At 54.2% G+C, this 15,726-nt stretch overlaps 2 protein-coding genes across 6 annotated transcripts in view; one reads left to right on the forward strand and one right to left on the reverse strand.

Moving 5' to 3' along the window:
• Nucleotides 1–15,726, forward strand: part of MYO1H (myosin IH) — a 134,944-nt gene that overhangs the window by 11,507 nt on the left and 107,711 nt on the right. The gene's annotated exons all lie outside the window — the stretch shown is intronic.
• FOXN4 (forkhead box N4) overlaps nucleotides 1–15,726 on the reverse strand; it is a 28,116-nt gene that overhangs the window by 11,242 nt on the left and 1,148 nt on the right. For all 5 annotated transcript variants that reach the window (XM_037004295.2, XM_073222516.1, XM_037004294.2 and 2 more), the window contains exons 2-3: nucleotides 15,180–15,268; nucleotides 561–706 (exon numbers count right to left, since the gene is read on the reverse strand). In XM_037004295.2, the coding sequence (XP_036860190.2) occupies nucleotides 561–706; nucleotides 15,180–15,265 (232 nt within the window). In that variant the 5' untranslated portion in view covers nucleotides 15,266–15,268. The remainder of the gene's footprint in view (nucleotides 1–560; nucleotides 707–15,179; nucleotides 15,269–15,726) is intronic.

Below are 15,726 nucleotides of genomic sequence, written 5' to 3' on the forward strand. Positions count from 1 at the left end.
ATTAGCGACTATTATGGAGCCCCTGCTGTGTGCCAGGCCCTGTGCTCCGCACTGTCCATGTATTGCCTCTTTGCAGACAGACCTGGCATCAGTAAACAAATATTTTGTTTATAAATAAGGGCCAGAGAGCAAATAGTTTAAGCTTTGCCAGCCATATGGTTCTGCCTTCTTTGTTTTGGTACAACTGTTGGAAAGTGTAAAAAACAGGTTTTTTTTGTAAAAACCATTCTTAAGATAAAGGCTGCATAGAAGTGGGCTGCAGGCTGTTTGGCCCGCAGGCCACAGTTTGCCAACTGCTCTAGGTGTTCAAGGTGTACCAGGGTGGGGGCAGGTCTGTCTTTATTCTCCACTGAATCTTTGGCTCACATAGAGTCTGGCACGCAGTGGTGAGCCAGGAAGTGAACCTCCTGTCTCCGAGAAAGCACAATTAGTCACATTTTACAGATGCAGAAACAGAGGGAGAGAGAGCCCTTGGCACAGACACACAGTGGGTAGGTGGCAGGGGGTGTTGCCCCTCCCGTGTCACCCCCCACACAGCCCCCTCTTGCCCCCAAACCTACCTGGGTGTGGGTGTGGCGTACTGTGGCCGCCCAGGTCCGCACGGCCACTGGCCATGTGCTGTAGCCGCGGCACATCCACGGCCGTGAGCCACGACAGCGACTGCAGGTCCCCAGGAAAGTCATCATCACCAGTAGTGGCCAGGAGTCTGCAGGGAGGGGCAGGAGCTCAGGCGGGGCGGGGAGCTCTGGCCAGTTCCTGGGGGGGGTCCCCAGCTCTGGAATCACCCCTGACCCCTCCCCTCTGTAAGCTGCCCCAATCTGCCCAGGGCTGGGCCTGGGAACCCAAGCCCCAGGACGCCTTCCTTGGTAGCCAGAACACACATCTCCAAACCATTCCTTCACCTACTTACTTATTTAACACATCTTAGCCCCTTCCTGAAAACAATGAACATTAATGCTTGTTGCACACTTACTATGTGCCATGCACCATATCAAGACTGTCACAGGTATGAACCCATTTCATGCTCCAGGAGGCAGTTTCCCATTTTACAGATGGGGCAACTGAGGCAGTGGGCACCATGGGCAATAGGCAGTCCCATTCAATCTCCAGAGTAGCCCTGAGAGGTGGGATATACCCACATCCCCTTTCACAGATAGGAAAACTGAGGCTCAGAGCACTGAGTCACTTGCCCAAGGTCACACAGAACAGGAAGTGGTGGGGCTGGAACCCAGGCAGCCTGAAGCCCAAGGCAGCCCCCGGAGGCTCCAGCTGGCACCCAGGCCCACCACCCTCACCAGGTGCATGAGCAAAAGCATCACTTCCCAGGGAAGGGAAAAGGCTGCCAAGGATGCCAGGCAGGGGCCCCGATTGGGAGTGATGATTCCCCAGTGCCCTGAGGTCGTGCCTGCCACACGGCTCCCAGGGTTCTGGGCCCCACAGTGGCATCTGGCCCATGTTTTAATGTGTCTGTAAACAGGCTGGGAGCCCAGGCCAGCTCCCCCAACACCTGCCAGCCCCGCAGGCCCAGAGAGCTCATGTTTGTTGTCCACAAGCCCAGGACCCAAAGTCTACGGGGCAGGTTTCAGAAACAGGTGTCTCGGGCTTCTTGGAAAGGAGGACAGAGAGAGAACAAATGCAGTCTCTGGTTTCCGGGTGCAAATGGCAGTGGTCCCCAGTGGGACACTAGCCTGTCCCCGGCCCCCTGGGAGGCTGTCTCAAGCTGGCGCTCGCTCTCCCGTCTCGCTGTCTCTCTCTCTGTCTCTTCCCCTCCTTCCCATCTCTCCTGCTCTCTTTCCTTGTGTTTTAGGGCCACAATTAGTGTTGCCATGGCCACTGTTGCTCAGTTGTCGAGGGGCCTGGGCCCTCAGCCCACCGAGCTGGCATCAGGTGACTGCCCGGCTGCCTCGGCGATTGGCTGCCTCGAAGGAAAACAGGGCCTGGGAATGATTTGAAAACTCGGCAGGCCCATGTCAGCAGCAGCAGTTGGCCTGGCTGCCGTTCCCTGGCGGCCCATTGTGTGACAAACGACTGTTGCCCTCATGGCACGTGGCCCCCATTGTTCTGGGGTCTCCATGCAATTGTTTTTGCAGCCCCCTGGCTGCCGCCCTTCCAGCCCGCTCGTAACTCATCTGGCCTAGTGACAGCCACGGCCCAGGCCTAAGCGATGCCATCTGTCCCCTTGGCCCCATGGAGACCATGGGGTGAGGCAAGGGGAGGTCCTGGTGTGCTGCCTGCTGTCAGGGTGCCTGGCCAGCCCCCACCCATGGCCGCAGACCTCCCAGTGTCTGGGGGTGTGAGCTCCGCTCCTGCTCACTCACCTGCTGTGGCTCCCCATGGCCCTGCCGCTCTGCCTGGTGCTGGGGAGGTAGGGAGCAATGGAGGTGAGCCCTGCGGCAGTTTTCTCAGGGCAGGGGACCCAGCAGAGGCCCCTGAATGACAGTGGGAGGCTTAAAAACAAATGAGGTTCCTGGGCGCCTCTGTCGAGCAGAGTCCCTGACAGTGGGCAAATCTGATAGGTGCACCATGAAGATTAAGAGCGTGAGCTCGGGGTTCTAATCCTAGTCTCCATTTACCTGTGTGCCTCGGGCCCTGATTTAACTTCTCTGAGCCTTTGTTTTTTATCTGTGAAATGAGAATGATAACAGTTCCTGTCTCTTAGGGTATTGTGAAAATTAAGTGTCATTTCACGTCTTGGAACAGTGTCTCAGTTGTCATTACTAATATCTATATTAATTTACAGATAATAGTAGCCCAGTCCCCAGAGGATGGAAGTACACTGAAGCTTTGGGCTCTGGGGTCACACAGACCTGCCCCTGCTATTGCAACCACGAGTGGCTTCCACTTACTGAGCACTTCTTGTATGCCCGACCCTGGGCTACAGGCTGCCCCCATTTTACAGAGAAACAGACTGTCTCCCATTGAGTGGAGGAGCACACAGTGTGACCATGAGCCGAGCACCTGGTAGGGCCGAGTGAATGGTGCCATCCCAGTCGCTCTTTCTCCCCTGCTGTCTGTGAGCTCAGCTGGCTCCTCGTCCCTTGGGCCCCACGCAGGAAGGAGCAGCAGCCACTGCAGCCACCTGGCGTGCTTCCTGTCCCTGGCGCCCGGGAGCGGGCTCACCCCCAGGCCTTTGCACCAGCCGCTCCCCGTGCCTGGGGTGCTCCTCCCGTACCCCCACACACACCATGCCCATCCCTAGAGGCTCGGCTCACTTCGAATTCTGTCTTCTGGCCTCTCACTGCCAAAGTCCCTTCAGACCCCACCTGACCACACCCCTCCTTTTACCCCTGCGGAACCGGAGGCCAAGATGAGGGAGGCCATCTGCACCCAACTCATGGTCCAGAAAAGGGCCAGAGCTGGGGCTCTGGCTCCTCAGGCGTGGACCCCCAGGAGTGGCCGTCCCTCCGGGAAGTCTCTGTCACCCAGGCCCCAAGCCAGGCCCTGTGAGTCCTACACTGCCATCTCTGCCCACACACAGTGGGGCTACATAAAACCTGCTCAGCTGGTTGAAACATGCTGACCCCAGGCTATTAACCCAGCGAATGGTGTGACAATGGCTGTCACGTCCAGTACTTTTAGTGCTCACAGAGCTGTCCTCTGCCCCCTCAAGTCCTTTGATAACCTTAGGACAGGGATGGGGACAGGGACAGGGAACAGGCGGCTCCACTTTACAGATGGGGAAACTGAGGCCAGACAAGTGAAAGCAAAGGTGTGACCAGGACCTGAAGCTGGGTCGTCTGCTCTGATCTCGGGTTGTTCCTGTGGCACCACAGGCAGAGAATCAGATGTCCTCTGGGGCAGGTGTCCCACCCTCAGTCCAGGTCTCTCAGCCAGGGACCTATGTGAACCAGCATCACCCAGGAGCTGGTGCAGAGTCAGAGTCCAAGGCCCAGCCCAGACCCTGGGGTCCTACCCGCAGGAAGCTGTATTGTAGCACGTCCCAGCCAAGTGCAGCCCTGAGGGGGTGTGGCAAGGGCTTGGGCACAGCTCAAGCTTCGATTGGACACATCGGGGTTCAAGTCCTTGTGACCCCTCTGGCTGTGTGACCTTGGATAAACCACTTCAGGTCCCTGAGGGTCTCCCAGTATTTTCTCATCTGGAAAATGGGACATCAGTGTATGTCCCTGGGTGGTTGTGAGGATCAAATGAGCCAAAGCGTATTTCACTTCTAACACGAGCCTGTCCCCCATTCTCCCTTCTTGGGGGTTCGCTGTTCATTCGTGGGGGTCCATGACCAAGCCCTGCTCTCCTGGCTGCCTCAGGCACCCCAGAGATGGGCTGGCCTCCCTCCCGCCCCAGGCCTGCTTCAGGGGGCTTGACGCGTGGCCCTGGCCCCCCTGCTGCTCTCCTGCCACGGACGTGGACACCCCGAGCTGGGAGTCCACTGGCCCCGCAGCCTGGCTGGCTTCCTGTTGTCTTGTAGGGTCATGTGGTGCTCAGGATAGCACTTCACGGGGCAGGAAGCAGGGCTGATGTGCCGGGCCTACATGAGAGTGTCCCACTGCCGCTGGCTGGCCTGGGTCCTCGGCCATCCCTGTCCCCTTCTCCTCCCCTGTCTTCTGTCCCCACAGAGAAGCACATGAGCACAGCCATTCCCCCGGTGGCATGTGCAGGCACCCCAAGGCTCTCCCTCACCAGTGCCTGGAGCTCCCTCACTAAATATGCCCCCAAGTGTCCGCTTCTTGCCGTCTCCTAGTGCTTTACTTCAAATGGCATAAACCACAGGGTCCCTGACCTATGGCACAAGCAAGACGTCTTGGTTCAGGAAACACTCTGGCTTCCCAGCCAGAGGCCCTGTTAAGGGCAATGAATCTCCAGCCTTAGTTTTCTCACCTGTAAAATGGGCACAAATAATAATAGCAGTCCCGTGTACCCCCCAGGACTGGCAGGGGGTGTGGAGTTGAAGGGGCTCAGTGAGCTCCCATTTCAGTCTCCTGAGGGGGTTTTCCTCTGCTGGAAAATGACAGGACATTTTGTGATTCAAAGGAAAAGGCAAACCCGGCCCCACTGCCCTGGGGTCTCCCAGGATGTGTCCTGCCCCCTGGCTCTGGCTCTGGTGAGGAGGAAGTGAGCCCCTCCTAACCCGGAGTCCCCACGTCACTGACGCCTGCCCCCCAGAGTCACCTCCAGGGCTGGCTGCAAGAAGGAGACTTCAGAGAGCCCTCTGTGTCCGCCTGCCGTGCCCACTCTCTCCTCCAGCCCTCGTGCCACCCCACCCCTCTGTTCTGACTCCCCCACCCTCTCCTTTTCTGTGCCTCCTTCTGCCTGTATCTCTGTGCTTCTCTCTGGGAATGAGACTCGCTCTCTCTGTCACTGTGACGGGGGGCCCTGTGATAAAGTCCTGGCCCCACTCCTCCTGCCCGGTGGCATCAGATGTGCTTCCAAAGAAGAAAAACCTTCCTGAGCCTCAGCTGACTCATCTGCAGCAGGGAGTCGTGGTGTCAAGGCAGAGCACCCATGGGAGGCTCCCAGCAAACACCCATCATCTCCTCTGCCCCTTGCTCTCTGACATGTGCCTAAGGTTCCCTGGTCCTGCAGAACCACCACATTCCACACACCCATCGATCCCGTGTACCCACCATCAGGGCCACCCAGAGCCGCCAGGTCAGGTCTCCTGGAGATGAGGCCAGCACCCGCAGTCAGCACCCTCCTGCCCCCACGCGCCTCGCGTGCCCAGGGCTGGGAAGCCGTGGCCCCAGCCCCGACCTGCAGCCAGCTCAGAGGGCCCCGTGCTCCACCAGGGGCATGACTTGTGATGGGCCCTCTGGCCCAGGGTGCGCTGTAGGCCCCAGGTGCAGCCAGGTGTTGTTCCCAGCCCTCCTGCACACCATCGCTGTGCCTTTCTCTGTGCCTGCGCAACTTCTGTTCCTTCACAAAGGCTACCTTTCCCTCTCCCTCTCTGGACCTTTCAGGGCCCCCCGACTTGAGCCCCTAGGGAGCCCCTCATTGGCCATAAGTCTCCACCTTCTCCTGAGGTGTCTGTAGGGACGGCAGAGGCTATAGCCCCAGGTCTCAGTGGGGAGAAGGCCAGGACAGAGGCCAGTGCTGTGTGCAGGTGGCCCTAGGGGGACTGGCCACTGAAGGGAACCTCGCACCCCTGAGAGAGGACCCGAACCCTGAGAGCCCAGCACAAGGCCAGGAACACAGAGGGTCCTCAGGAAGTCCTCACAGACTGGACCAATGAGCCAACAGACCCAGCTATTTCCAGATGTCCCAGGCCCTTCTCGCCCCCTTCAGGGAAGGATTGAAGAATGTGCTGTGAATTCTAGAGAATTCCTGCACTGTGCTATCCAGTCGGTAGCTGCACGTGACCGCTCAACTTTAAATTCATTAAAATGCAGTAAAATTACAGATTCAGTTTCTTCATCACACCAGCCACATTTCAAGGGTTCAATGGCCACACATGGCCAGCAGCTGCCAGGCTACACTGGACAGCAAAGATGTGGAACATTTCCATCACCCAGAAAGTTCTACTAGGAGGCAGTGGTCTGGAACATTCTTTTCAATCCTGATGGGAAAATCAGTGGCGTTTCGACATTGCCTTAAAACAACTGGAAATTTGATTTCAGTTTGGAAATTTTAGGAGCTGATTTCACAGAAATTCGAGTTTTAGTATGTTTTATTATAAAAGATTCCCCCACTTCACCTGCCCCCCCATGCCCCCTCCACCGAGCATGGCCAGTACAGGAAAGGATGCTGTAAAAATGGGAGGGACCCACATGCTAAGGCAACTCATGTAGTAGTGAGCTCTCCACCCTGGGAGCATGCAAGCAGGGATGACCTGTCGGGCCCCTGTGGGATGAAAGACAAGCCCAAACAGCCTCCCAGTCCCTTTGGATGCAAAGACCCTATAATTCACGGGAGTGATCTGTAGGTAAACCCCCTGGCTGCATTTCTAAGGTTCTGTCATCTTGGGCAAGCCCCCTTTCTTTCTCCAGGCCTCAGTTTCCCCATCTGTATGCAGCAGTGGTGGAACAGAGGGTCCCTCAGGGCCCTGCTGGTGCTTGGGCTCCAGGAAGGCAGAGCAGCAGAGCAGTTAGGAGCAGGCATGAGCTCTTCCTGGCTGGGTCACCGTTACCTGCTCTGGCCCTCAGTTCCCCGATGTGTAAATGGAGATAGCACCAGCACCTGCCCTAGGGGGGCTGTTGTGACTATGGTGACAGTCCCTGTCAGTTCATTTAAGCACCAGGTGAAACTCGACCATGTTCTCTGCTGAGGAGGCAGGTGCCACTTTTAGTTCAGGGGCCCCAGAGCTGGCCCTGAACTAGGCATCCTCCTCAAACCAAGTGGGGGATTTGTCATTACAAGGGGTTCCTCATCAGTGAGTGGAGAGCTTTGGGGACAAAAGGGAAATGAAGAGATGCATCTGGCGCTCTAGAGTCCCCTTCCGAATTCAGTCGTCACCAACCGCTCACCACCCCATACACGGGGCACTTCTTTCTTTTCAAAGCCTGGCTACATCCCCATTTTCCTTATGAAAACACACTCCTGGGAGGCGTCATCACCCCTTTCATGGCTGGAAAGGTGAGGCTGAGCCAGGTGAACGTGCCTGCAGGGCCTCTCAGGGTTGGGGACTGAGGAGGGGATACCTGCCTCAGCACCTCAAACCTAGGCCTCGGTTCCTCCATCTGCAGAGCCAGGGGGTCGAGCACCTCCCATCTCTGTGGGGCCAGCAGGGCCTCTCAGGGTGGGGGACTGAGGAGGTGGGCAGCCTGCCTCTGCTGGGAAGTGGGGGGATGCTGAAGGGGATGGTCCCATGCTGAAGGGGCCCTGATTAGGAGAGAGGCGGTACCAGCCACATTGTCCCGGTGCCTCCCAGGTGTTTATCACTTTACCTGTCTTACCTGTGCACCTTGGGAATTTTGTTCAGAAGGCTCTGGGCTCATCAGAAGGCCCAGGGCCTCCACTGTGCCACATTCTGAGCCCATCCCAGTGGGGAGCTCGGGCCGTTGCCCACCCGCCTGTTGCTGTCTCTGCGGCATTTCAGTGTCGTGGTTACCAGCACAGGCTCTGGGGTCACCAGACCTAGGTTTGAATCCCATCTAGCCACTTCATTGCTGTGAGACTGGTCTGCAGTCAGCTACCTCTCTGAGCCTCAGTTTGCTCACCTGTAAAGTGGGGTGCTAACAGTATAAGGGTTGAGGGAGATGGTGCAGGGGGGCACCCAGCCCATCAGTGTGCATTGCATGGTGGTGGATCACACTGCGGTAAACGTCCTCTGGAGTATGAATTCAGCATGAAATGGGCTCTGTCAGGAGGGCCGCTGGCAGAGTGTCTGACATTCAGTAAGCATGTTTCATTCCATAAATATCTCCTGAACTTGCCAGGCCCCGTTGTGGCAAGCCTATGAAAGTCCCTCTGTCCAAGCAGAGAATTTTCTAATTCGCCAAGCAGCACAAACGAGGGGAGGGCCTCCCCATGCTGTGCCTGGCCCTCTTAGGTCTCTATCTCCCTCATTTTGACAGCCTGTGGAATCGCTACATATACCTGTTTTACAGATGTGACAGCTGAGGCCCAGAGAGGGGAAATGATACCCTTCAGCCACATGGTGTGTCAGCAAAGAAGCTGGGATTTAATGGGGTCCTGTGCCTCGGACACTCGGCCAGTCTGGCTGAAATATATCAGCAGAGGAAGGGTGAACCATCCTCAGGGTTTTTAGAAGGATCTGCTAGGTGCCTCCATGGTGACAGGGCCCCTGATCAGGGGACACTGTGGTGGTCCTGGACAAAGCAAGACACCACTGGGGTCTGGGCTGCCATCCTACACTGTCCGGGGGGCCAACCTGACAATATTAGTGAACAGTGTCCTTAATTAATTGCCATGTTGCCAGAGGGATGCAAGAGGAACTGGGAGAGCAGGGCACTGCAGGGGTGAGCCCAGGGGGGCCTGGATTCCAGTCCCAGCTCCACTCCCAGTGGGGTCCTTGTACAGGTGCCTCAGTGCCTGTTCCCTCATGTATGGAACAGAGGTGATAACCAGCCTCTTGGTTCATGGTAAGTAAACCACAGGAAGGGTGCGCTACAATGTTTGGTTCGAGTGCTAGACAACTGTTTGTGGAATGGACGGATTTAACAGCCAGCAGTCAGAATGACCTTTTAAAAGGGACTTCAGAACCTGTCACTGCCCTTAAAACCCATTGTGGGGTGTAATGGTCCAACTCCTTGCTGTGATCTGGCCCCTGGTCACCCTTCCCCTTCTCCTCCACACCCCTTCCCTCCTATCCCCTCTGCTCTAGCAAACCTGTTTATCTTTCAGTTCTTCAGATGTTCTAAGTTCTCTTTGCACATGCTGTTCTCTCTATATTGAATGCTGTTCCACACACTCATTCATGGTTGGCTCTTCCTCATGCTTCTGGTCTCAGCCTAAATCTCCCCTGCTCTGAGAGGCCCTCTCTGGCCACCCACTCCCAGTGGTCCTTCCTGTGTGTGTCTGCATTGAAAAATATACCATTTTTCAATAAGGCATTCATTTATACATGTTTCCAGTCTTTCCACTCTAGGACGGCAAGGACTGAGAGGCCCTCTATTTTGTTTAGCACCTAGTATAGAACCTGGCACCCTGGGGGTATTTATTTCATACCAACTTCAGCAGGGTACATAATAAATACCCCCAGTCCAGCCCAGCTCCAACATAGCTTGTGTTGCCCAATCTCTATTTCCTACCCAGCTTAGACACCACCTCCCCCAGGAAGCCCTCCCAGACCAGTCCAGTGTCTCCTAGTCTTTCCATCTCTTGGGACTGATGTCAGTAATGTCTACACATAGCATAGGCTCCTGAGATCACCCATTAATTTTATTCAGGTGTGTGTTCTTATCTAACCCTGCCTTCTAGATGCTAAACTCTTGAAGAACAGGGATGGCTTTGTCTTACACTGAATGTAGACCCAGAGTGACCAGCCCAGCTTTCATCCTTTCATTTGACAAAAATTTGTCCCCCAAGGCAAACTGGACCCACACAGCCACTGCCCTTTGTTGCTGTAAAGGTGAAATGCAGTGGTGCACTTGCTGAGGGGCTGGGCAGGTGCCTGCACAGGGCCTCACATGTTGGATAGCTTGCATTTTCTGCAGTGATTTTTGCCTCCAGAGCTGAAGTCCAGAATCTACACTTAACTTTTTATTTCCTGTCTTGGGGTTCCTTAGAGTTGAAACAGCAGTTATGAAGTGGAAGGAACATCTGTTTGGGATTCAAATCCCATCTAAACCCCTTTGTAGCTGTGTGACCTTGAACAAATCAGTTCACCTCTCTGTGCCTCACTTTTCCCATGTGTAAAATGGAATAAGAGTTCCCACCACAGAGGGCAGCTGTGAGAGTAAGATCAGATAACCTGTAAAACAGCCGGGTACACAGCAGGCACTCAAAACGAGTTCCTTCCTCCCCAGTGAGTTCTCTCCTCCTGCCTTGCATAATCCTGGGTGGCGGGGTTGCCCAGCGAATATTGTCTCGGGGAGCGGGGTCAAATCCCAGTGGCACAAAGATACACCTAGCTGGGCCTGGGATGTCACTTCTGCTGTGTTTACAACGAGGAGGTTCCACCTGCCTTCTGGAGATGTGGTTATGAAGAAACTGTTACATCACCACAAACAGTTCTTGTTTCTAATCCAACCTTTACACAAAAGGGATTAAGCACGCAGGAGGTGTTTATTTAGCTAACATATCTTTTGTAATATATTTTAAACCGTTTACAGGACAAAGAAAACCAAGAACACCTAAGCAAGTTCAGAAATTCTCAAATGGGCCAAGAGTGAGCACAATGTGAAGTGGCTTGATTAGGAATTTGAAAAAGAGAATCTTTCCTTTCTAGAACTTGGTTTGGGATTTTGAGACAGAGAGAGAGAGAGAGAGAGAGAGACAGAGAGAGAGAGAAAGCGTGCGTGCGCCTGCACATGTTTCTGGGGGGTGGAACTGCAAGACCCCAACGGAGGGCTGGACCCAAAAGAGGGATGCCTCTCTCTCCCTTGCCCACAAGGTAGCCTAAGGAGCTGTTCTGGCCACCCTGAAGGTGAAGGGGTGTCAGGATGTTGGGATGGTCACTGCCCCTGACAGATGGAGCCCTCCCCCTCCCCCCCGCTGCTGCAAGGAGGTTGCAACTGATGGGTGGACCCACACTGATATGGGGGTTAAACCATCCCCAGACGCAGCTCAGTGTGTGGGGCTTAAGAGGAAAGGCAGGTGGCATCTGCCTGCCCTGGTGCACGTGACATGATTCTGTCATTTGAGCATGAAGCCTCTCTGCATTTCCATGGATATATTTTTTCTCATGTGACAGTCATGCAGCTATCTACCCAATGAATATTTATTAAGTATCTGCCCTGTGCCTGGCACTGTAGGTCACAGATGAGAAGGGTTTTGCCCAAGGTCACCTCATTTCTTAGAGGAACTGAGGATCTGGCACAAGGTTCTGTAAGGAGAGCCACTGAGCCGCATGGCCCTGGGAGAAGGTGAGGAGCCGAGGAGCCAGCATCTCATCTCTCACCTCTCCAGGCCTCGGTTTCCTGATCTGTAATAGTTGGTGGTCGGACCTGACCTCTAGAGTAAGTTCACCAAGTTGGGGCAGGTGGTTGAAATGTGCTGTCCCATGCCTTCCCGGATGTGTGCCTGAGCCTCATGCCTCTGGGCCTCAGCGTCTGTGCCTGTAAATTGGGATAATTCCAGCACCCACCTCACGGTTGTTACTGAAGATGAAACGGGATGGTGCACTTGCTAAGGGGCTTAGCAGGTGCTTGGCACACAGTGGGTGCTTGGTGACTGATTGTTTTCCAGGACCTCTGAGGGTGGACTTCCCTCCCAGCTTTGAGCCAAGGGGGGATGGGCTTACCATGTCAAGCATGAGCTGTTTGCTGTTTGCTGTTACCCAGGAGGCCAGGGCTACCCCACCCCCCAGCCCTGGCCCCAGCATGGCAGGAGGGGAGGCTGCTGCCAATTTGCTGTCTAGGCGCAGCCCCTGACTCCCAACAGCTCCCTGGGGACAGGGCAGTCACCTCCAGCTGCTGTCTCCCCACCCCACTTCACCCCTTCCCTCCCCGCACACAGCCATTGAAAGCTAACGGCCACAGGCAGTCCTTGGGGATGGAAGGGCAGGCGGCTGTGTGGAGGGCTGTGTGGGGCTGGAACCAGGCTGGACCAGCAGCCTGAGTGGTCCTTGGAGCTGTTCCCAGGTGACAGGGCAAATGAGAAGCCCATAAACTCACGGGCTATTATTTGGGGGAGAAAAATGGGAGTGGTTGGAAGGGGCAGAGAAGTCACTGCATGGTCATGAAAGTCACTGCATCATGTGTCACCATGAGAAAAGGCTCTGTCCCAGGCCTGGCTAAATACCTTTTCCAGATGGAAAGTACAGAATCCTCCCAATGACCTGTGAATTGGGTTCTCTCATTGCTCCATTTCACAGATGAAAAAACTGAAGCACAGAGATGGACAGTGACTGTCCAGGGTCACACAGCTGTCAGATGGTGGAGCAACTTGTTCTGTTCCAGCCCCTGCACTCTTCACCCGTAGGGCATGGTAGGGGTTGTCTGATACCCTCTGGTGGGACAGCCTCAGGTTCATGTCCCACTTTACCCATAACTACCTGCACCATCGCATTCAGCCATTTAGTGTGGCTGGGCCTGGTTCCCTCACTCTACCCGACGTGCACAGAGTGCCCCTCTCATGGGATGGTTGTGGCACAGAGCAGGCAGGAAGTGTGAAGGTTAAGAAGCCACCAGCTGCTGTGATTATTATTGTTATTACTCTGTTATGCTGCCTTCTGAATATGCTAGCTATTTAACACAAAAAAAGCCCTGAATCCATGCAAACAGAATGGCAGGAACCCTGGGCAACTGTGGATTCCTAGCAGATGACGGTCTCCTCCTTCCCTACATCTCCACACCCCTCTGCCAGCTGGTTGGTGACCTGGGTAGGCATTGCCAGGTCCTCCCAAGTAAGCTCACTGCCTGCCCTGTTTCTGGAGAGGGACAGCTGCCCAGTACCCTAGACAGTTTGCAAGTTGGACTGTCCAGTAGTCACAGGACGAAGACCCGAGGGCTTGGAGCTGGGGGGAGCCCTTTTTGGGGATTCAGGGATTCTACCCTCAACCCTCATTCCTGCACAGCCCCACCCCGGAGGCCCTCCTTCCACAGACCCTGTCTCTTGCAGAAAGCTGGAATCATTCACGTAACTAAGTTGTAAGACAACAGCAACTACTGGGTCTGCGTCTCTTGCTGCACAAGCTTATTTACTTAGTCCTCCCGGCAACCACAAGACGGACATGCCCTAATCATGCCCATTTTAAAGATGAGGATGCCAAAGCAAGTCACATGACCATCCAAAGCTGGACGTTGAACGTGCATTGACTCCAGAGCTACTGCTCTACCCATCTGACTGTGTCCTGGGTGCTTTTATGGGGCACTTTAGGCAACAATAAGAATCTATGGTTAGGACTTTTCCAGCCGTTCCAGGCAAAGGCCCAGCTCTCAGGCCTCCAGCTGGGAGGACAGAAGGAGATTCATCCCAGATACATGGAGTGCCTGCTGGCTGCTGCGTAATTTCACAGATGCTGCATTTAAAACTCTTGAGACACACCTCTTATTATCCCTATTGAAAAATGCATGAAGGTTCAGAAGTGAAACTACTACCGAGGATCATATAATTGGCAAGTGGCCATGTCAGAAATCATTGTTTGTAACAACTCCATGCAGTGGATAACTATTTCTATTCCCATTTTATGGATAAGGAAACAGAGGCTCAGAGAGCTCCACACAGCCAGAGAAGCTGGGAATAATCACAGTTTAAAACTGATTTCAGAGCCCAAGCTCCTAACCCTTAAGCTGCCCCCACTTCACCTGCCATTATTTAAACCCTTTCAGTGCTGGAAGGAAGCCCGGACGTCCTTGGTTGTGTGATCTTGGGAAAAAGATCTTCATTTCTCTGAGCTTTGGTTTCCTCGCCTGTAAATGGGGGCTCATTAGTGCAGCTCCCAAAGTGGGCATACAGTAGGTGCTCACAAGCTGCTGCGTGCCTAACCCACGTCTGGGGTGCCAGCTCTGCACACAGCAGACTCTCAGCAAATACCTGTTTGGATTGTTGTCTTCATTTGGGTCTCAGAAGGTAGCCTCCAGGTCCACAGTCATCTGGAAGCAGCCTCCCTCTAGCTGAGGCTGCGTTCTCCCCCAGAAGGCACTGGTGGTGAGTTGCAATGGCCCTGGAGGGCCAGACAGCCCCTGGGCACAGGGCTGATCCAGGGTGACAGCACGCTCTTCCCAGGCCAGCCCCTGTCCTGTCCTCACTCCATAATCTGAGCTGTGGCTCTTCAATGCATGGACACGGTGCTTGCCCTGGGGGGTGGGTTGGGGGGCACTAGGAACCCAGTCAGGCCTCAGGCTCAAGGGAGAGGGTCTGGGAGGACTCAAGAACCTACCTTTTCTCCCCCTCCCTCCCTTTGCAATGTGGCCTTTGATAAGCCCCTTCTCCTTTCTCGGCCTCAGTCTCCCCATCTAGAAAAGAAGAGGGCTGGACCAGTTGACCCCCTAGGGGCCCTTCCAGCTCTAAGGTTTAAAGACAAAAAAGATGAAGGGCTCTGAAGAGCTACCCCCAACCTGTCATTTGTATCTTCATTCTGTCCCAAGAAATTCTTTATTTGAGCACCAGTCTCCCTCTAATTTATTCTTCAAATACTCAAGACCCAGCAGAGACCTGAGGATCATCTAATTTAAGAGCACCATTTAACTGAACAACAAAACGAGGCCCAGAGAGGGCAAAGAACTTGCCGCAAGTCAGTCAGCAGGGCTCAGAACCCAGGAGTTCTCCCAGTGTTTGCAGCATCCTAGGAGGAGGGAAAACAATTCCCCCACCCCCAGAAAGCTTTTGGGAGGGCATTCCTGGAGCCCTGTTGGGGCCCCTGGAGGGAAGCAATAGCTGCTACTGTCATCTTAACCTTCACCAGGATGCCCAGTCTCACCCAGGAGGGGACTGCTCTTGGCGGCCACAAAAGACTGCAAGCATTTAGTAATCCCGTTGCCCCAGGCCACAAGCACACACATCCCAAGAGAGATCTACTTTGAAATCAAGATCTTCTAGCTCTCCAGCAAGAATCACAGAATTTAATGTAGCAGTAGTTCTTGGGTCAGTTTCAGAAACCACAAACAGCGCATAAACACTTCGAACAATTAAAAAACAGATCCCTTGCTATTGCTGAAGCTCACCTGTACTCCTGTGGAGAGGGGTGGTGATTTTGCCCCGAGTGTCGAATAATTCCTGACATCATGGAAGAGATGTCACTTTCTATCATCTCCTTGGGGGAAAAGACAAGCAGAAAACAAAGCTTCCATCAGCAACCAAGTGGACAGGGCAGAAACCCACAGTTTTCCCACAATTCAGAAGGATGGAGCTCAACCAACCAACAGAATACTTAAAAAAGAAAAAAAAGTACTAGAGGATTTCTGGGCGTCACAGGTCACTTTCCCAGGGGAATTCTACAGGGTTTTAGAAGCAAATGAAGAGAATGGAATGAAATTCCAGGTTCTTTCCACCTAATGGGGGAAGGGCGGAGAAAGGCTCTAGACTCCAAATGTCAGGTCTTGGAAAATGTGGACTTGAAAAATAGGAATCAGAAAACCCTGATTCCCTTCCATGCCTTATATTTTCAACCGCAGCTCAGTTGTGCTCACTTTGAAAATAAAAAATGAAAGGGAGAGCTTGACGTGCCACCAATTTCCCGGGGAGCCAATTTCCCACTCGCAAGGGGAATAA

Source organism: Manis javanica, chromosome 15 (genome assembly GCF_040802235.1).
Source record: "Manis javanica isolate MJ-LG chromosome 15, MJ_LKY, whole genome shotgun sequence".
Lineage (NCBI taxonomy): Eukaryota > Metazoa > Chordata > Mammalia > Pholidota > Manidae > Manis > Manis javanica.